We start from the raw sequence: 22,094 nt of genomic DNA, 5'->3' as shown, positions 1-22,094 counted from the left end.
CAGACAGCATTGTATAAGTTTAAGATGTACAACATAATGACTTGACTTACATATATTGTGAAAAGATTTCCACATGATGTTTAGTTAACATCCATCGTCTCATATAGATACAAAAAAAAGAAAAAACAAGTGCTTTTCCTTGTAATGAGAAATTTTAAGATTTACTCTTAACGACTTTCAGATATACCATACAACAGCGTTAACTATAGTCATCATGTTGTATGTTACATCGCCTGTACTTATTTATCTTATAACTGGACATTTGTACCTTTTGACCACCTTCATCCAATTTTCCTATCGCACTCCTTACCTCTGGTAATCACAAATCTGATCTCTTTTTTTAAGTTGTTTTTTTTTTTTTTTTTTTTTTTTTAAGATTCCACATGTAAGTGAGATCATACAGTATTTGTCTTGCTCTGTCTGACTTATTTCACTTAGCATAATGCCCTCAAGGTCCATCTATGTTGTGGCAAATGGCAGGATTTTCTTCTTTTTTATGACTGAATAGTATTCCATTGTATATGTATACACCACACTTCTTTATCTGTTCATCCATCAGTGGACACTTAGGTTGTTTCCATGTCTTGGCTGTTGTAAATAATAATGCTGCAATAAACATGGGGTTCACATATCTTTGATGTAGTGTTTTTGTTTCTTTTTTATATATACCCAGAAGTGGAATTGCTGAATATATGATAGTTCTGTTTTTAATTTTTTGAGGAACCTCCACACTGTTTTCCGTAGTGGCTGTACCAGTTTACATTCCCATCAACAGTGCACAAGGGTTCCCTCTTTTCCACATCCTCACCAGCAGTTGCTATCTCTTGTCTTTTTGATGATATCACCTCTACCTGTTAGAATGGCTATATTATTGTGGTTTTGATCTGCATTTCCCTAACAGTTAGTGATGTTGAGCACTTTTGGATGTACCTGTTGGCTATTTGTATATCTTCTTTGGAAAAATGTCTATTCAGATCCTTTGCCCATTTTTCAATTGGATTATTTGGGGTTTTTTTTATTTTTTTGCTATCGAGTTGTCTGAGTTCTTTATATATTTTGGATATTAACCCCTTATCAAATATGTGATTTGCAAAATATTTCTTCTCGTTCCATAGGTTGTCTTTTCATTTTGTGGATCATTTCTTTTGCTGTGCAGAAGCTTTTTAGTTTGATGTAGTCCTACTTGTTTATTTCTCATTTTGTTGTTTGTGCTTTAGGTGTCATATCCAAAAACTCATTGCCGAGACCCATATCAAGGAGGTTTTTTCTTATTTTTCTTCTAGGAGTTTTATGGTTTCAGGTCTTACGTTTAAGTCTTTAATCCATTCTGAGTTAATTTTTGTGAGTGGTGTAAGATAGAGTTCTAGTTTTATTCTTCTACATGTGAATATCCAATTTTCCCAGCACCATTTATTAAAGAGACTGTCTTTCCTGCATTGAGTATTCTTGGCTCCCTTGTCAAATATTAGTTGGCCATATGTGCGTGGGTTTATTTCTGGCTCTTAATTCTGTTCCACTGGTCTGTGTTTCTGTCTTTGTGCCAGTGCCATACTATTTTGATTACTATAGCTTTATAGTATAGCTTGAAATCAGGAAGTGTGATGCCCTCCCACTTTCTTCTGCTTTCTCAGGATTGCTTTGGCTATATGAGGTCTTTTGTGGTTCCATATAAATATTAGGATTTCTGCTTCTGTAAAAAAATTCCATGGGAACCATGATAGGGATTATATTGAATCTATAGATGGCTTTGGGTAGTATGAGCATTTTAACATTAATTCTTCCAATTCATGAATATGCAATACCTTTCCATTTATTTGTGTCTTTTTTGATTTCTTTCATCAGTGTTTTGTAGTTTTCATGCAGAGATCTTTTGTCTCTTTGGTTAAATTTATTCCTAAGTATTTTATTGTTTTTGATGCTGTCATAAATGGGATATTTCCTTTATTTCTTTTTCAGGCAATTCGTTGTCAGTGTATAGAAACGCTATGGATTTTTGTATGTTAATTTTGTATCCTGCAACTTTACTGAAGTCATTGATTATATCTAATAGTTTTTTTGGTGGAGTCTTTAGTATTTTCTGTATATAAAATCATGTCATCTGCAAATAGAGACAATTTTACTTCTTCCTTTCCAATTCTGATGCCTTTTATTTTTCTTGGAAAGGAGTGGTGAGAGTGGATACCCTTAAGTCTTGTTCCTGATCTTAGAGGAAAAGCTTTCAACCTTTCACCATTGAATATAATGTTAGCTGTAGGATTCTCATATATGGCTTTATTTTGTTGAGATACATTTCTTCTGTAGTAGTCCCCCCTTATTCACTGTTTCGCTTTCCATAGTTTGTTACCCACGGTTAACCACAGACTGAAAATATTAAATGGAAAATTCCAGAAATAATTCATATTTTAAATTGCATGCCATTCTAAGTACTGTGATGAAATCACACCATCCCACCTGGTGCATGAATCCTCCCTTTGTCTAGCGTATCCATGCTGTATATGCTACCCACCTGCTCATCACTTGTAGCCGTCTCAGACATCGGATTGACTGTCTCGGTATCACAGTGCTTGTGTTCAAGTAACCCTTATTATTTTACTTAATAATGGCCCTAAAGCCAACTTTATTATTAGTTATTGTTTTAATCTTTTACTGTGCCTAATTTATAAATTAAACTTTATCGTAAGTATGTATGTATGGGAAAAAACATAGTACATATAGAGTTTGGTGCTACCCATGGTTTCAGGCATCCACTGAGGGTTTTGGAAAGTATCCCTCGCAAATAAGGGAGGACTGCTATATACCTAATTTGTTAAGAGTTGTTATTATGAACATTGTTGAATTTTGTCAAATGCTTTTTCTGTGTATATTGAGATGATCATATGCTTTTTTTCTTGCATTCTATTAATGTGATGTATCACATTTATTGATTTGTGTATGGTGAACCATCCTTGCATCCCAGGGATAAATCCCACTTGATCATGGTGAACGATCCTTTTAATGTGCTACTGAATTTGGTTAGGTATTGTTTTATTGAGAATTTTTGCATCTCATGTAAATCAGATTTTACGTCCTATATTCATTAGGGATATTGGCCTGTAGTTTTCTTTTCTTACAGTGTTCTTTTCTGGCTTTGATATCAGGGTAATGCTGGCCTCATAAAATGAGTTTGGGAGTGTTTCTATTTTTTGGAAGCATTTGAGAAGGATTGGTATTAATTCTTTAAATGTTTGGTAAAATTCACCAGTGAAAACATCTGGTCCTGGGCTTTCTTTGATTGGGAGATTCTTGATTACGAATCCAATCTCTGTACTAGTAATTGGTCTGTTCAGATTTTCTGTTTTTCCTGATTCAATCCTGGTAGGGTGTATATTTCTAAGAATTTTTCCATTTCTTTTAGGTTGTCCAGTTTGTTGGTGTATAGTTATTTATAGTGGATTCTTATGATCCTTTGTATTTCTTTGGTATCAGTTGTAATGTCTCCTCTTCCATTTATAATTTCGTTCATTTGGGTACTCTCTCTTTTTAACTTGGTTAGTCTAGCTAAACATTTGTCTGTTTGCAGATGACGTGATCCTTTATATAGAAAATCCCAAATAATCCTCAAAAACATACCAGCACTAATAAACATATTTACCAAAGTTGCAGGGTACAAGATCAACATAAAAAATTCAGCTGTGTCTCTATACACTAGCAATGAAGAATTTGAAAAGGAAATTAAGACAACAATTCCATTGAACCAGCCCTGATGGCCTAGTGGTTAAAGTTTGGTGCTCACTGCTTTGGCATCCTGGGTTCGCATCCCGGTCACAGAACCACACCACCTGTCTGTCAGTTGCCCTGCTGTGGTGGCAGCTCAATTAGAAGAACTAGAACAACTTACAACTAGCATGTACAACTATGTACTGGGGCTTTGGGGAAGGGGAAAAAAGAAAAGAAAACAATTCCATTTACAGTAGCATCCAAAAGAATAAAATACATGGAAATAAATTTACCTAACTAAAGTTAGTGAAAGACTTGTGCACAGAAAACTATGGAAATATGCTGAAACAAATTGAAGACAACTTAACTAAATAGAAAGAAATCCCGTGTTTGTGGATTGGAAAACTTAATATTGGGAAGATGGTAACACTGCCCAAAGGAATGTACAGATTCAATGCAATCTTTTTCAAAATCCCAGTGACCTTTTTTGCAGAAATGAAAAAGCTCATACTCAAAATCATATGGAATTGTAAGGGGTCCCAAATAGCCAAAAACAATCTTGAAAAAGAACAACAAAGTAGGAAGACTAACACTTCTCCATTTTAAACCTACTACAAAGCTATAATAGTCAAAACAGTGTAGTACTGGCATAAGGAAAAATATATAAACCAATGGGATAGAATTGAGAGTCCAGAAAGAAACCCATACATCTAGGGCCAGTTTGTTCTTGGCAAGATTGCCAAGACTGTTCAATGGAAAAAGAATAGTCCCTTCACCCAACAGTACTGGGACAACTGGATATCCCCATGCAAAAGAATGAATTTACACCCCTAGCTCACACCATATACAAAAATTAACTGAAATGAATCAACAAATATAAAAGCTAGAACTATAAAACTCATAGAAGAAAACAGGAGTAAGTTTTAGATATGACACCAAAAGCACAAGAAACAACAATTAGATAAAATGGGCTTCATCAAAATTAAAAACTTTTGTACATCAAAGAACATTATGAAGGAAGTGAAAAGACAACTTATGGAATGGGAGGAAATAGTTGCAAATCCTATATCTGATAACGGTCTAGTATCCACAAAATATAAAGAACTTTTACAATTCAACCAAAAGACAAACAACCCAATTAAAATTGGGCAAATGACTTGAATATACATTTTTCCAAAGAAGATTTCAAAATTGCCAAAAAACACGTGACAAGATGCTCAACATCATTAGTTATTAAGGAAATGCAAATCAAAACCACAATATAAGATATCACTTTATGCCCACAGGATGACTGTAATCAAAATAACAAGCATTGGCAAGAATGTAGAGAAATTGGAACCCTTGCATATTGTTGATGGGCACGTAAAATGATGCAGCTGCACTGGGAAAGTTTAGTGGTTCCTCAAAAAGTTAAATATAGAATTACCATATGACCCAGCAATTCTACTCCTAGGTATATACCCCAAAGAGTTGAAAACAGGAATTCAGATTCTTGTACATGAATGTTTATGGCAGCACTATTCTCAATAACCAAAAGATTGAAACAGTCTGAATGTCCATCGGTGTTTGAATGCATACACAAATTATGGTATATCCATACAATGGAATGTTACTCAGCCATAAAAAGGAATGAAGTACTGATAAATGTTACAGCCTGCAGGAACCTCAAAAACATTATGCTAAATGAAAGAAACCAGTCACCAAAGATCACAAATGGTATGATTCTTTTTATATGATACATCTAAAATGAGTCCATAGAGACAGAAGGCAAATTGGTGGTTACCAGGGTTTTGAGGTGGGAAAAAGTGGAGCGGCTCCTTAATGGGTATGGGGTTTTCTTTTAGAATGGTGAAATGTTTTGGAACTAGATAGAGGTGGTGGTAGCACAACATTGTGAATGTACTAAATGCCAGAGAATTGTACACTTTAATATTAAAATTAATTTTATGTTATGTGAATTTCCCCTCATTAAAAATGTTATTAATTGGGGCCGGCCCAGTGGCACAGTGGTTAAATTCGCGTGCGCCACTTCAGCAGTCCGGGATTCGCAGGTTCAGATCCCAGGCATGCACCGACATACTGCTTGTCAAGCCATGCTGTGGTGGCGTCCCATATAAAGTAGAGGAAGATGGGCATGGATGTTAGCCCAGGCCCATCTTCCTCAGAAAAAAAGAGGAGGATTGGCATCAGATGTTAGCTCAGGGCTGATCTTCCTCACACACAAAAAAAGAAAAAATGTTAATAATAATAGGAATGAATTGTAACATTGATTTTTAAAAGAATCCATGAGCTCATACTCATACTAAGAAACATTTTAAGTGGGGGTGTAGGGGGCTGGCCCTGTGGTGCAAGCGGTTAAGTGCACACACTCCGCTTCGGCGGCCTGGGGTTCGTGGGTTCGGATCCCAGGCGCGCACCGACACGCTGCTAGGTAAGCCATGCTGTGGCGGCGTCCCATATAAAGTAGAGGAAGATGGGCACGGATGTTAGCTCAGGGCCACTCTTCCTCAAGAAAAAAGGGGAGGATTGGCATCGGATGTTAGCTCGGGGCTAGTCCTCCTCACAAAAAATAAATAAATAAATAAAGTGGGGGTGTGGGATAGGGGAAGAATATAGAAAAGAAAGCTCTTCTTAATAGAAGAATGCTAACTAGTAAATGTAAAAAGAATGATTTTTAAAAATCGCTATTTTTCAGCTACCACAGTAATGATTTAATAATAATTCCTGAAACCTTTAGGTGAAAGACTGTTGAGGAATAGGATATTCACAGAATCTCAAAGTATCACCATATTGATTTTTTATTACTTTCAAAGGGAAATGGTACCTTTATAATGGAGACATCTGACAGATGCCACCTAAACCAAGTGATCAAACTTAACACCACTGAGGTACTCTAAAATGGTTTATAAGAGCGTGAGAGTGAGCAAATGTGGCAACACATTAACAGTTGGTGAATGGGGGTTCACTGAACTATTCTTGCAGTTTTTCCATACAATTAAAATTTTCAAAATAAGTTGAAGTCAAGATGAAATTTGGATATGATCCCTCCCTTGCCTAAAGGTTAGCCATTTAACTCTTTAGCTTGATACTTAAGGATCTTCATAGTCTAGCCGCTGCTTAGCCTTCTAATTTTATCTCTTCCCATCTCATTTCTCAAATTAGTTTAAACTTTAGCTGTACATACTTCTTCCCCTCTTTCGAATTGTCCATGATCTCCTTTACCCTCGTGACTTCATACATGCTATGTGTGTTCTCTCCTTGAAGTGTCCTCACCCTATCTTTGGCTTGTTTACTCCTGGTTGTCCCTGTGAATGCTATGTAGTTATCATCTTTTCCAGGAATATTCTCTGATCATCTTGAACTGAATGGAGCTTATAGTACATTGTTCATATCCCTATTATACCACTTATTGCAGTGTGCAGTTAATTGGCTGAGTACTTGTCTGTCTACCTCACTAGACTGTGAGCTCTATGAGGCTTTGGACTGTGATTTGTTTTTCTTCTTGGTTTCCACAGTACATACAAGAGTAGGTGCCATACAGTGGGTATTTAATAAGTGATTTTTAGATAAATGAATAAATTTTGCCTCCTACTGTTTTCTTGAACATCTTATTATAATTTAAAAGAGGTCTGTTTATCCTCTTTTTTTACTTAATATCAGGATATGTTAGTTGTATATATGTCATGTTTGGTTTTCTTTTTCTCAACTTTGTAATGAATGAATTCATTACATGTAATGAATTCAAGTAATACATTAGTATTACATACTAATAGAGGAACTATTAGTATTTTATAGAACTCCACACACAATACAACCAGTACTGACAGGTGATCATGACTAAAAGAGATAAAACTTGTATGTAAAGCACACCATAGTGTGACACACACAAGTAAGAACTACTTTGGGTTTTGGACCCCATTAGGAATTTAATGAAATCTAATGAAAACTGTGAACCCTTTCCTACAAAATTGTAATATCTACAGAAAGTTGCATGTACAATTCCAGGTGGTTCACAGACCCTTTGAATGGATATCTATGGCCCTCAGGTCCTGTGCTTTAACCCAATGCTGGCCTCAAGTAACATCCCTCAGTAATTAACCACCACTACCAAATTCTAACACTGATTAGGAAAGGAGTGAAAAAGACAGAATGAGTTAAAAAATTTTTTAAAGAACCATGGATTTGTTTGTATTGATAAAAATGTGTTGGAATGTAAAAGCAAACTGAAAATCCTCCAGCCCACTTTCAAAATTCTAAGGTTCCTTTAAAATAATTCTTGGATCACAGAGGTAATCAAGAACAAACTAGCAGAAAATCTAAAAAATAATAGTAAAAATAATATATATGGTTAAAGCTGAGTTAAAAGTAAAATTCATAGTCTTCAGTGCATATATTACTAAAGAAAGAATGAAGTAGAGTATTCAGTGCAAAATAGTAGAAAAACAACATGGTAAGCATAAGGAAAAAGAAAGGAAGTAATAAAAGTTGAAAGTAGAAGTTAACGCATTAAAAGAAGCCTACTTAGATAACTGCTATAGCCTCCTGACAGGTCTTCCTGCATGTGGTTGCTACACTGCAGCCAGGGTAATCATCCATAGCTCTATCTGCTTAAGTAACATTCTTCATTGCCCTTAAATGGCTCACAAGACCCTTCATAACCTGGCTCCTATCTACCTTTCCCTGCATTTCTTACCTTTTTCCTGTGTCCTCCACCCCCATGCTCCAACCATATAGAACTACAAAACTTCTTTTTGTTCATTAACTATGATAAACTGTTTATGACATTTCCTGTCCTGGAGCTTTGTACTTGGCCCTCTCTATACCTTAAAGGCCTTCCCACTGTTCTTGCCTAGCTAGTTCCTGCTCAGTCTTCAGGACTCTGCTTAAACTTTACATTCTCTAGAAAGCCATTAAACACATAAACACATGCCCATGCACACACACATGCTCAGGTAATAGACTAATTTAAATATTTGATCCTGTGTGCTCTAATAGCACTTTACTTCTATCATAGTACTTATCACCAGTCAATATCAAGAAAGGTAGTAATTGAGGTACATCAGAAAACATATTTCTAAGGTTACAATGTTTAAAATAAAATGTTTCCAAAGCTACTTTTGCCGAAGTAGATAGTTGTATGATGAGACAGGCAGAAGAGTACATCGTGTGCTAAAGGAGGTATCTTAAATTTAGCAAATTGTATTGGTTAGCTCTCTGGGGGAAAAAAATATTTGGACTTTCTCCAGATAAATTTTAGATGCATTAAAGAACTAAATATAAGCAATATTCTAACAACTAGAATAAAATAGAAACTAGTACTTTTATCGAACTCTAGGTAGGTGTTTCCAATGGGAATATAAGGCAACCACATAAGTCATTTTAAATTTTTTAGTAGCCACATTTGAAAAGTAAAAACAGGTAAAATTAATTGTAATGATGTTTCATTTAATCCAATATGTCCAGAATATTATTTCAGCATGTAATCAGTATAAAAATTATTAACAAGCTATTTTACGTTGTTGGGTCTTTGGGTCTTTTCGTATTAAGTCTCTGAAATCCAGTGTGTGTTTTACACTTATAGCACATCTCACTGCAGACTAGCCACATTTCAAGTGCTTGATAGCCAGCCACAAGTTAAATTTAGAAGCAATAGAAGATGTCACAAGGGAAAAACGGATGACTTTGGCTACAGGAAAATAAACAATTGTATTAAAAAATAAAGGAGAAAACAAAATGGGAAAATTTTACAGCATAATTTAGTACAATATTATTATTAAGATGCAAAGAATTCATACAAATCACTAAGAACATTTAAGACCTCAAAAGATAAATGGATACGATGACATCAACAGTTTACAAAAGAGCTAGTAACAAACATAAAGGTAGCATTTAACCTCATTAATAATCAAAGAAATGCAAATTAAAACAATAGTAATATACTATTTTCATCTATCAAGGTAGCAGAGATTTTAAAACTGTAATTTCCAGGATTGCAGAGAATGTGGTAAAAGGGTGTTCTCATAGACTATGAGGGGAAATATGAATTAGTAAAACCCTTTTAAAAAGCAGTTTAGCAACAAGCACAAGAATTCTATTTCTGGGAATGTATGTCCTAAGGGAACAATACTAATAATATTAAACTTAAAAAAGATACAGAATTGGAGACCTTATATCTATGTTTAAGGGGGAAAATTAAGCCTGTGCATAGAGAACAAGACTAAGAAATGTATCATAATGTTAACAATGTTTATTCTAGGATAGAAAGACTTCTGATTTTTTCCCAGTTTTCTGTGTTTCAGATATCATAAAATTAGTATGTGTTACCTATATAATGACAAGAAAACTACTTAAAATGGTGGGATTAATTTAACACATTCCCAGGTATAATTTGAGATGTCAGACTAATTCAAGTATGCTCATCTCATGCTCTACCGATCAATTTATACTTTATCTTTAGAAAAACACAATACTTAGCAACTGGTGAATTAAGCATAGATGATCCACATATTCTGTGGTTTGACTCCATCTTTGTTTCAGAGTGAAGTTTATTGACTTTTCAATAAAAGTCTGCCACTGTCTTTTTTCATTCCTTTACTTTTAGCTTAAGTCTGACCTCCAGAAAAGTGAAGTAATACTTTTTTAACAAATGTGTAAAATGTGTAATCCCCGTATTCCTTCCCAGTTTCATAAGATTAAATAGCTCACATCTACTCTCCTACTGGCAACATTTAGTATTTCAATATACTGATGTGCTCTATTTTGATTATTATTTGCTCTGTTATTTGATTTTGTTTTGATTAGTACTTCTTTCTCTCATTTTAAGGTTATTTTGGTACAAGTTAACCCAGGGGAAGCATTTACAATAAGAAGAGAAGATGGACAGTTTCAGTGCATTACAGGTAAGAATGATAATTTATTATCGTTTGAGACGACAAAAATTTATGATACATAAAAGTGTATATGCTTGTGGTTTCTTCCTTTGTTTCTCACTGCCACCATACCAAGGCACGAAACTCTGAATACCTTATGGTTTAACTATTGCAGTAGCCTCCTAGTTAGTCTCTTTGCCCTGGCTTCTTGATTAATCTTTCTGTAATATTATATTGTTAATGTCACTCTCCTTCTCAAAAATATTCAGTGAGTCCAGTTCAGGTTCCTTAGTCTTTTTAAAAGATCATTTCATCTTTCTAGTCTTGCTTCCACTTTCCCTTCAATATTGTTTCCCCTCAGTCTTGCTAAGTTGGCTTATTCACTGTCTCTTTAACCTGTCTTGTACTTTCTGTACTATTCTTCTTATCTAGAGTTCACCCTTATCACCACCACCCCCATCCTATCCAAATCCTACCAAAGCTTGAGACTGAGCTCAGATCTTATCTTTAAAAGGTTTTTTGTTAAGTCTTTAATGAGCATCCCCTCCGCACTACTCACTAGCCATCCACCACACACATTTGTGACAAACAGAAATATCTCCAGATATCACCAAATGTCCCCTGGGGGGCAAAATCACCCCCAGTCAAGAACCACTGCCCTATGTAAAGAAAAGACCAATAAAAAGATCACTGGCTTTGGGATTAGAGAGCCTAGGTTTAAATCCCAACTCCGCCACTTACTAGCTGTATGAACTTTCGCATGTTATTTAACTTCTGTCAGGTACATTTCTTATCAGTAAAACTCCCCTCCCTGCAAATAATAGTACGCCTCATAGGATAATTGTGAGAGTTAACTAATATGCATGAAAAGCACTCTAAACCAGACTTGGCACATATAAGGCACTCAATAAATGGTGGTGGTGGGTCCTGGGGTGTTGTTTAATAGAAAGTGACCCTCATCTCCTGTGAAACCCCATAACACCAATTATTGTGCCATTCATTTAGCAAGTAACTATGTACTTTCTTGTATTTTTTTAAAGCCATTTAAATTTTGTATGTTTAACTTGAAATGTTTATTCAGTTTCTCCAACTAAGTTCTAAGCCATTTGAAGGCAGATAACCACTTCTTACATTTCTTTGTATCCCCTTCAGTTCTTGGCCTTCCACATAGCTGGTACCTAACTAATAGTTGTTGCTTTAATTTGAAAAGAGCATGTTAGAAATAGGGTGACCATATGCTTTATCATCCAAACTGAATACTTCTGAGAATGAAAGAGGACCCTAGCAATTACTCCAACACAACTAATGTCAGCCAAGATTGTCCCAGGTCAACCAGGACTTATAGTACCCTCCATCTTACCTGGGCTGTCTAATCTATTTACTCAAAGAAGAAGTGGACCTAACTCTTTCCAGAAAAGCAATTAGCTCAATAATTAAAATTGAAACTTTTAGCCTGCCATCTAAACCTTACATGTCTGAGAGTTAGCACTTTCTCTAAGTTAATTTAAAATTTTGTGTGGCAGTTATAGTAGCTTCACAAATAGAAAGGGTCCACATGTTATGGGCTTAAAAGAAACCAGGTAGTAGAATTTATAAGCAATAATAAACTTCACCTGTCTTTACTTGTCAATTAGGTTTTCATAAAAATAATTTCATTTTTATACTGGGTACCTCTTAGAATGCAGGTTTCTAATAGAGCACACACCTTAGGTTTATTCGTCTATCCCTTTTCAAATTGTTTTCAATAAATATTGTTTACAATGGAAGCATTTTAACTAATACAACACTGATCTTTTCAAACACATTTGCAAATGAGGATACTCAGTACTTTTTCAGTGTAACTTAAAATATAAAAACTGCTAATCACAGTTGGATAACCAGACTCTGAATTTTAAATAACTTGTATTTTAAAAGTCGATTTGTAGCTGTAATTTGTAAATCTTCTCCTTTATAAAATCAATTAAATTGATTTTTTGTGTGGCAGGTACCCCTTCAGTAAGGACCAAAAAGACCTATCTAATTTATAGTGTGCCTAGAGTACTAAAAGTATCCTAATAGTAAAAACTGACTACCATGTGAAGATATTTTTAACCAGGGGGACATTTCTCCACTTCAGTAGAAAAGGAGACTCCTCTCTCTACATGCCAGATTATACGAGGGGAGACTTTGTTTTAAAATTACTGGACAGAGTTTTTAAAAACACAGGAAAGGATAAAGGGAACCAGACAGAAAGTAAAAAGCTCTCCCCTCTTTGTTTATGTTTTTGTTTGCCCAAAATTAAGGTGGGATAAAGGTGGAAGGAGTATTAGTGAACAAGGGGCTGGGGTGGAAGTCTTTGTAAAGATCAGTGTGCCCTCACTCTGAGCAAGAGAAGAAGACAGGAGGGGAAAAGACTAATGACTACTGGAGTTCATCCTCTCCTCCCTTTTTTTCCCCTTTGCCATCACTAGTTTCTATCATGTGGCATACATCTTCCTGAACTCATTTTAGAGCTAGGTAAAAAGTAGGCATAGAAATAGAAGTGGAGGCAACAGATAACAAAGAGAAAGAGAAAGTCTTAAGGGAGGAAAATCATGCCGGTGAAGCTGAGAAAAAAATAGCATCCTATGGCCCCAAGACCATCAAGTTAGGAAAACTTTTCTCTTCACAGCCACTATAGCAATAAAAGAAAACCTCTGTAGTGGAACCTAAAGAATTGAGATAAATCCAGTGTAAATTAATAAGCATTTGAATTAAAGACTGTTCTTTTTAAAGTAGTTTTATTGCCTGTCAAGAATTTATAGAAACAAAAACTAACAGAGGAGTGATGTCAGTATTATGGCAGAGTGAGCTTTCCCCCTTAGACTCTCCCCCCCAAGATACAACAAAAAGGACATTCATATACCAACAGAGGATGTTTACACAACACAAAAGACGTCTGAGAGAACCATGCAGCCTTACATCTGAAGGTGGAGGTGCTGGAACCCCCGGAGGAAGGGGAAGGAGGTAAGGAGAACTCCTCTCCTTCCCCAACGGCAGCAACCCTGGGACCGGGACCGCGCAGCTCTCAGAGAGAGTGGGGAGGGGCAGCCCTCAATGGGAAAACTGTCGCTCTCCAACTTCTCTCGCAGCCTGTGGGAAATTCCCATACAGAGGGGACTGAACTGTTGCGGAGGTGTCTTCATCAGGCTAGCACCCCAGGAGAGCAGATAGTGAGGGAAGAGTGAAGAGCCCCTCCTCCACCCACCACTCCAGCACAGGCAGTCAGTCAGAGTGCCCACGGATTGGAGTGGGCTCAGAATACACAGCTCTTGACCCCCACCCAGTGGCAGCAGGCGGAAACTGCGACCAGATATTTTCAGCATGAGGAAAAAAGCCCACGCCCTCAAGCAGTAAGCAAAAATATATTAAATCTCCAGACCAGAGGGAAAATGACAAGCACCCAGAAATCAATCCTGAAGGCACAGAAATTTATAACCTAAACAACAGAGAATTCAAAATAACCATCATAAATATGCTCAATGAGTTACAAGAAAATACAGATAAACAGTTCTATGAAATCAGGAACTTCTTCACAAAAGAGATTGAAACTATAAAGAAAAACCAATCAGAAATGTTGGAGATGAAAAACACAATGGAGGAGATAAAGAAAAATCTGGAATCTTTAAAGACGAGCTGACAATATGGAGGAAAGAATTAGCAATATTGATGATAGGAATGCAGAAATGCTCCAGATGGAGGAGGAGAGAGAACTAAGACTAAAAAGAAATGAAGAAATTCTCCAAGAAAGATCCAACTGAGTTAGAAAATGCAACATAAGGATTATAGATATTTCAGAGGGAGAAGTGAGGGAAAAAGGAGCAGAGAGATTATTCAAAAAAATAATAGTTGATAACTTCCCAAACCTGGGGATGGTGCTGGAAATATAAGTGAATGAAGTCAATAGATCTCCTAAATATATCAACAAAAAAAGACCCTCTCCAAGGCATAGAGTAGTAAAGCTGGCAAATGTCAATGACAAAGAAAAAAATATTAAGGGCAGCAAGACAAAAAAAAATAACATAGAAAGGAATTCCTATCAGGCTCTCAGCCAATTTCTTGGCAGAAACTTTACAGGGTAGGAGAGAGTGGAATGATATATTCAAAATTCTGAAAGACGAAAGCTTTCAGCCAAGAATACTCTATCCAGCGAAAATATCCTTCAGATATGATTGAGAAATAATAACTATCCCAGATAAACAAAAGCTAAGGGAGTTCATTGCCACAAGACCTCCACTACAAGAAGTGCTCAAGAAGGCCCTCATGCCTGAGGAAAAAATAAAGAAAGGGGATTCAAAGTTTTGAACAAGGAGGAAAATAGGTCGACAAAACCAGAAAAATTGCAGCTCTCTATCAGAATAGATTAGCAAATACTTAATTAGAAAATCAAAGATCAAGGGAAAGAAAACACCAAAAATAAATATAACATCATCACTTTAAACACAAACTCACAACACAAGAAGGAATATGTGACAATAACTTAGAAGGGGAAGAGGAGAGGGATCAAATCGACTTAGTCTAAGGGAATAAGAGGCCATCAGAAAATGGACTATCACATCCATGAGATTTTTTTATACAAACCTCATGGTAACCACTACCCAAATAATCCGAACAGAGTCACACACAACAAATAAAGAAAACTAAGAGAACCCCCATACAGAATTACCAAACTGAAGTGGTAGTCTGAAACATACGGGATGAGAAACAAAAGAAATGCCAAAGAACCGGAAAAGGAGTGATAAAATAGCAACAGTAAGCCCTCATATATCAGTAATTACCCTAAATGTAAATGGACTGAAATCTCACAGCAAAAGACACAGAGTGGTGGGATGGATTAAAAAACAAGACCCAACAATACGCTGCCTCGAGGAAACATCTCAGCTCTAAAGTCAAACACAGGCTCAGAGTGAAAGGATGGAAGACAGTACCCCAAGCTAGTGGCAAACAAAAGAAAGCACGTGTTGCCATACTTATATCAGACAAAATTGACTTCAAGATAAACAGATAATGAGTGACAGAGGGGCAATATATAGTGATAAAAGGGACACTCCACCAAGAAGACATATCACTTTTAAATATATATGCACCCAACACAGGAACACCAAGGTACATAAAGCAACTATTAACAAACCTAAAAGGAGATATTAACAACAACACAGTAATATTAGGGGATCTTAATACCCCACTTTCATCAATAGATAGATCATCCAGACAGAACATCAATAAGGAAATAATGGACTTAAATGAAAAACTTGACAAGATGGACTTAATAGATATATATAGAGCACTCCATCCAAACACAGCAGATTACACATTCTTCTCAAGCACGCATGGAATAGACCATATGTTGGGAAACAAGGCATGCTTCTATAAGTTTAAGAAGGTTGAAATCATAGCAAGCATCTTTTTCCAACCATAATGCCATGAAGCTAGAAATCAACTACAAGAAAAAAACCAGGAAAGTGACAAAGTTGTGGAGACTTAACAACATGCGACTGAACAACCAATGGATCATTGATGAAATTAAAGGAGAAATCAAATCATATCTGGCGACAAATGAAAATGAAAATACATCCTACCAACTCATATGGGATGCAGCAAAAGCAGTCCTGAGAGGGAAACTCATAGCAATACAGGCCCACCTTGACAAACAAGACAAAGCCAAAATAAGCAACCTCAAACTACGCCTAACAGAATTATAAAAAGAACAAACAAAGCTTAAAGTCAGCAGAAGTGGGGACATAATAAAAATCAGAGCAGAAATAGATGAAATTGAAATCAAAAAAACAGTAGAAAGGATCAGTGAAACAAAGAGCTAGTTCTTTGAGAAGATAAACAAAATTGACAAACCCTTAGCCAGACTCACCAAGAAAAGAAGAGAGAAAGTTCAAATAAATAAAATTAGAAATGAAAAAGGAGAAATTACAATGAATACCACAGAAATACAGAAGATTATAAGAGAATACTGTGAAAAACTATATGCCAACAAATTGGACAATTTAGAAGAAATGGATAAATTCTTAGACTCATACAACTTCCCAAAACTGAATCAAGAAGAAATAGAGAATCTGAATAGACCAATCACAAGTAAAGAGATTGAAACAGTAATCAAAAACCTCCCCAAAAATAAAAGTCCAGGACCAAATGGCTTCTCTGGAGAATTTTACCAAACATTCAAAGAAGATTTAATACCTATCCTTCTCAAACTATTCCAAAAAATAGAGGAAGATGGAACACTTCCCAACACATTTTATGAGGCCAACATCACCCTGATACCAAAGCCAGACAAAGACAATACTAAGAAGCAAAACTACAGACCAATATCTCTGATGAACATAAATGCAAAAATCCTTAACAAAATATTGGAAAACCAAATACAGCAGTACATTAAAAAGATCACACACCATGGTCAAGTGGGATTTCTGCCAGGGACACAGGGATGGTTCAACATCCACAAGTCAATCAATGTGATACACTACATAAAGAAAACAAAGAATAAAAACCATATGATCATCTCAACAGATGCAGAGAAGGCATTTGACAAGATCCAACATCCATTTATGATAAAAACTCTCAACAAAATGGGTATAGAAGGAAAGTACCTTAACATAATAAAGGCCATAGATGACAAACCCACAGCCAACATCATACTCAATGGGGAAAAACTGAAAGCCATCCCTCTGAAAACAGGAACAAGATAAGGGTGCCCACTCTTGCCACTCTTATTTAACACAGTACTGGAGGTTCTGGCCAGAGCAGTTAGGCAAGAAAAAGAAATAAAAGGAATACAGATAGGCAATGAAGAAGTGAAACTCTCACTCTTTGCAGATGACATGATCTTATATATAGAAAACCCTAAAGAATCCACTGGAAAGCTATTAGAAATAATCAGCAACTACAGCCAAGTTGCAGGGTACAAAATCAACTTACAGAAATCAGTTGCATTTCTATATACCAACAATGAACTAACAGAAAGAGAGCTCAAGAAGACAATCCCATTTACAATTGCAACAAAAAGAATAAAATATCTAGGAGTAAATTTAACCAAGGAAGTGCACGGCCTATACAATGAAAACTATAAGACATTATTGAGTGAAATCAATGATGACATAAAGAAATGGAAAAATATTCCATGCACTTGGATTGGAAGAATAAACATAGTTAAAATGTCCATACTGGGGCCGGCCCGGTGGCGCAAGCGGTTAAGTGCGCGCGCTCCGCTGCGGCGGCCCGGGGTTCGCTGGTTCGGATCCCGGGCGCGCACCGACACACTGCTTGGTAAGCCATGCTGTGGCGGCGTCCCATATAAAGTGGAGGAAGATAGGCACCGATGTTAGCCCAGGGCCGTCTTCCTCAGCAAAAAAAGAGGAGGATTGGCGGATGTTAGCTCAGGGCTGATCTCCTCACACAAAAAAAAAAAAATGTCCATACTATCTAAAGCAATTAGATTCAATGCAATCCCAATCAGAATCCGAAGGACATTCTTCACAGAAATAGAACAAAGAATACTAAAATTCATATGTGGCAACAAAAGACCCTGAATAGCTAAAGCAATCCTGAGAAAAAAAAACAAAGCTGGAGGCATCACAATCCCTGACTTCAAAACATGCTACAAAGTGATAGTAATCAAAACAGCATGGTACTAGTACAAAAACAGACACACAGATCAATGGAACAGAATTGAAAGCCCAGAAATAAAACCTCACATCTATGGGCAGCTAATCTTTGACAAAGGAACTAAGAACATGCAATGGAGAAAGGAAAGTCTCTTCAATAAATGGTGCTAGGAAAACTGGATAGCCACTTGGAAAAGAATGAATGTAGACCATCTTTTTTTGCCATACACAAAAATTGATTCAAAATAGATCAAAGACCTGAAGGTGAGACCTGAAACTATAAAACTCCTGGAGGAAAATATAGGTAGTACAATATTTGTCATTGGCCATAAAGGGATCTTTTCGACTTCCATGTCTACTCGGACAAGGGAAACAAAAGAAAAAATAAACAAGTGGGACTTCATCACTTTAAAGAGCTTCTACAAGGCAAATGAAACCAGGATCAAAATGAATAGGCAACCCACCAGCTGGGAAAAAATATTCGCAAACCATATATCCAAGAAGGGATTAATTTCCATAACATATAAAGAACTCACACTACTGAACAACAAAAAAACAAACAACCCAATCGAAAAATAGGCAGAGGAAATGAACAGACACTTCTCCAAAGAAGATATACAGATGGCCAACAGGCATGTGAAAAGATGCTCAACATCACTAATCAGGGAAATGCAAATCAAAACCACACTAAGGGGCCGGCCCCGTGGCTTAGCGGTTAAGTGCCGGCGCTCCGCTGCTGGTGGCCGGGGTTCGGATCCCGGCTGCGCACCGACACACCGCTTCTCCGGCCATGCTGAGGCTGTGTCCCACATACAGCAACTAGAAGGATGTGCAACTATGACATACAACTATCTCCTGGGGCTTTGGAGAAAAACAAAAAGAAGGAGGATTGGCAATAGATGTTAGCTCAAAACTGGTCTTCCTCAGCAAAAAGAGGAGGATTAGCATGGACGTTAGCTCAGGGCTGTTCTTCCTCACAAAAAAAAATAAAAAACACACTAAGATATTATCTTATACCCGTTAGAATGGCTGTAATCACCAAGACCAAAAACAACAAATGCTGGAGAGGCTGTGGAGAAACAGGAACCCTAATTCACTGCTGGTAGGAATGCAAACTGGTGCAGCCTCTATGGAAAACAGTATGGAGATTCCTCAAAAAATTAAAAATAGAAATACCTTATGATCCAGCTATCCCACTTCTGGGTATCTACCCAAGAAACCTGAAATCAACAATCCAAAGAGGCTTATGCACCCCTATGTTCATTGCAGCGTTATTCACTATAGCCAAGACATTGAAGCAAACCAGGTATCTTTGACTGATGATTGGATAAAGAAGATGTGGTATATATATATATACAATGGAATACTACTCAGCCATAAAAAAAGACAAAATCATCCCATTTGCAACAACATGGATGGACCTGGAGGGTATTATGTTAAGCAAAATAAGCCAGAAAGAGAAAGACAAACAATGCATGATTTCACTCATATGTGGCAGATAAACCAACACACGGACAGATAGAACTGTTTGGTGGTTACCAGGGGCAAGGGGGTTGGAGGGTGGGCACAAGGGGTGAAAGGATGCATTTATATGGTGACTGAAAAACAATAATGTGCAACAAAAATTTCACAATAAAAATTATGAATTAATAGGACTAAAGAATAAGAATTTATTAATTAAATATCTAGTGATTTTGCATTGTTATGGCACTTCTACTTTGGTTTGATTCCATGCTGCTACATGCAAGTGAAAAAGGTATAAAAAAGCAAAAAGAATATACAGACCACCTATGCCTGAATAGCTTTTATATGCTCTGGGCCCCTTCAAATTATGTATTTTAAGACAAGCAAAGATATTGATGATTGTTTAATTTTATTAACCTATAGGGCAATAGTTAAGCACATGGTACCTGGGTTTGAGTTCCAGCTCTGCCACTTACTGTTATATCGGTCAGATTATAGTAAGCAATTTAGTGATTATTTTTGCATCCTGTCTTACACTTGTTTAAGACCGTTACACTGACGCTCATTAATAGATGGGGTGTGTGTGTGTGTTTGTATGTATTGTTTTGGAAGTATTGTTTATATCTGTGGAATCACAGAACCCAAGATGTACATCAGATATGTAAACCTTAATTATGTTGATCATGGATTAACCAGATCTACATTTTGATGATTTGTTTTTGCAACATTGCTTCCACAATTGCATTTCAGCAACAGTGAGGACTTGATATATTCTTCATCCATTCATTCAGTATTCAGAAGGAGACAAAAGTGAATAAGCAAGCACTATTTACTTATTTCCTCAAGCTTGTTTGACAGACTTTCTTATATATCTTTATGGGAAGATGAAATAAAATTTGATCACTGGCCCATTGCCAGTTTAGAGCTTTCTTCCAGGACTTTGTTCTCTAGTGCTCTCTTTCTGTGCATTTCTAATCAATAGCTTTGACAAAAATAAATGACATGTTTATAAAATTTTCAGGTGTCAGAAAGTTACCAAGGACAACTAATAACATTAAATAAATGTCAAACTCAAGAACATCAGACTGTATTGAAATGATAGGTCAAAACCAATAGGATAAAATTTAATAGGAGTAAATACAAAGTTCTTCATTTTGATTTAAAAAATTAACTGCACTGTTACTGTAGAGATGTGTATTAGTCAGAGTTCCTTTTTGAAACTGACTCTTGACTATTAAACACAAAAGGAGTTTATTAAGATGATATTGAGATGCTTCCTCTTCTTCTTCTCTTTCCTTCCTAACAGTTCAGTCCTAAAGCCATTAGGTGGGGCAAAACAATATAGACACTTGTCCTAGTTTATTAGGGCTGCCATAGTAGAATACCATGGACTAGGAGGCTTATAAACAACAGAAATTTATTTCTCCCAGTTCTGGAGGCTGGAAGTCCAAGATCAGGGTGCTAGCATGGTCGGGTTCTGGTGAGAGCCCTCTTCTGGGTTGCAGACTGCTGACTTCTTGCTGTCTCCTCACATGGCAAAGGGGGCTCTCTGGGATCTCTTTTATAAGAACACTAATCCCATTCATGAGGGCTCCACCCTCATGACCTCATCACCTCCCAAAGGCCCCTCCTCCTGATACCATCACATTGGGGTTAGGATTTCAACATGTGAATTTTGAGGGGACACAAACATTCAGTCTATAGCAACACTGCACTGGTGGGAGTAGAGGAGTCGAGCTGCATTGTCCCAGAGTGAGATGTCAGCCTAACTTGGGTGAGGAGTTCATCACATAGGAGAACAGCCTAGTGTAGAGAGTCAGAGCCCAAACAGAATGAGGAGGGAATTCACACAGTGAGGTAGCCCAGTACAGAGACTCAGAGTCTAAGCAGGCTCAGGAAGGTATCTTCAAGAATGAGTGGCCTTCTTCCTGTATCTCTGTGTCTTTACATGGCTGTCTTCTTATAATGATACCATATTGGATTAGGGGCCCACTCTACTCTAGCATGACCTCATCTTAACTAATTATATCTGCAATGACCCTCTTCCCAAATAAAGTCACATTGAGGTACTGGTACTTAAACATATCTTTTTGGGGGGACACAATTCAACTTGTAGTAATAAAGTGTCAGTGTTAATTTCTTGGTTTTCATGGTTGTGTTGTTATATAGGAGAATGTTCTTATCTATAGGAAATGCATACTAAAGTATTCCATAGGTGATAGACCATCATGTCAGCATTTTACTTTCAAATGTTTTAGGGAAGAAAGTTCTTTGTGCCAGCTGGATATGCGACTTTTTTTGTAAGTTTGTGATTGTTTCAAAATTTTTTAAAAATCCTACTTTAAGAAAATTATATTGGATGTCATAGAATCTTTGGGAGGGCTAGAGAACCAGACTTAAGGCTGAGCTTCAGGAACAATGCTCCACAACC

The 22,094-nt window shown here is 36.6% G+C and overlaps 1 protein-coding gene and 1 long non-coding RNA gene across 2 annotated transcripts in view; one reads left to right on the top strand and one right to left on the bottom strand.

Moving 5' to 3' along the window:
- Window positions 1-22,094, top strand: part of FNDC3A (fibronectin type III domain containing 3A) — a 179,991-nt gene that overhangs the window by 63,507 nt on the left and 94,390 nt on the right. Inside the window, exon 3 of the mRNA XM_058548159.1 lies at window positions 10,520-10,595. Coding sequence (XP_058404142.1) covers window positions 10,520-10,595 — 76 coding nt within the window. The remainder of the gene's footprint in view (window positions 1-10,519; window positions 10,596-22,094) is intronic.
- LOC131410194 (uncharacterized) overlaps window positions 1-22,094 on the bottom strand; it is a 151,601-nt gene that overhangs the window by 108,721 nt on the left and 20,786 nt on the right. The window lies entirely within an intron of this gene.

The sequence above is a fragment of the Diceros bicornis genome, chromosome 9 (assembly GCF_020826845.1).
Source record: "Diceros bicornis minor isolate mBicDic1 chromosome 9, mDicBic1.mat.cur, whole genome shotgun sequence".
Lineage (NCBI taxonomy): Eukaryota > Metazoa > Chordata > Mammalia > Perissodactyla > Rhinocerotidae > Diceros > Diceros bicornis.
The sequence above is the reverse complement of the archived record's forward strand: the minus strand, read 5'-3'. Positions and strand labels throughout refer to the sequence as shown.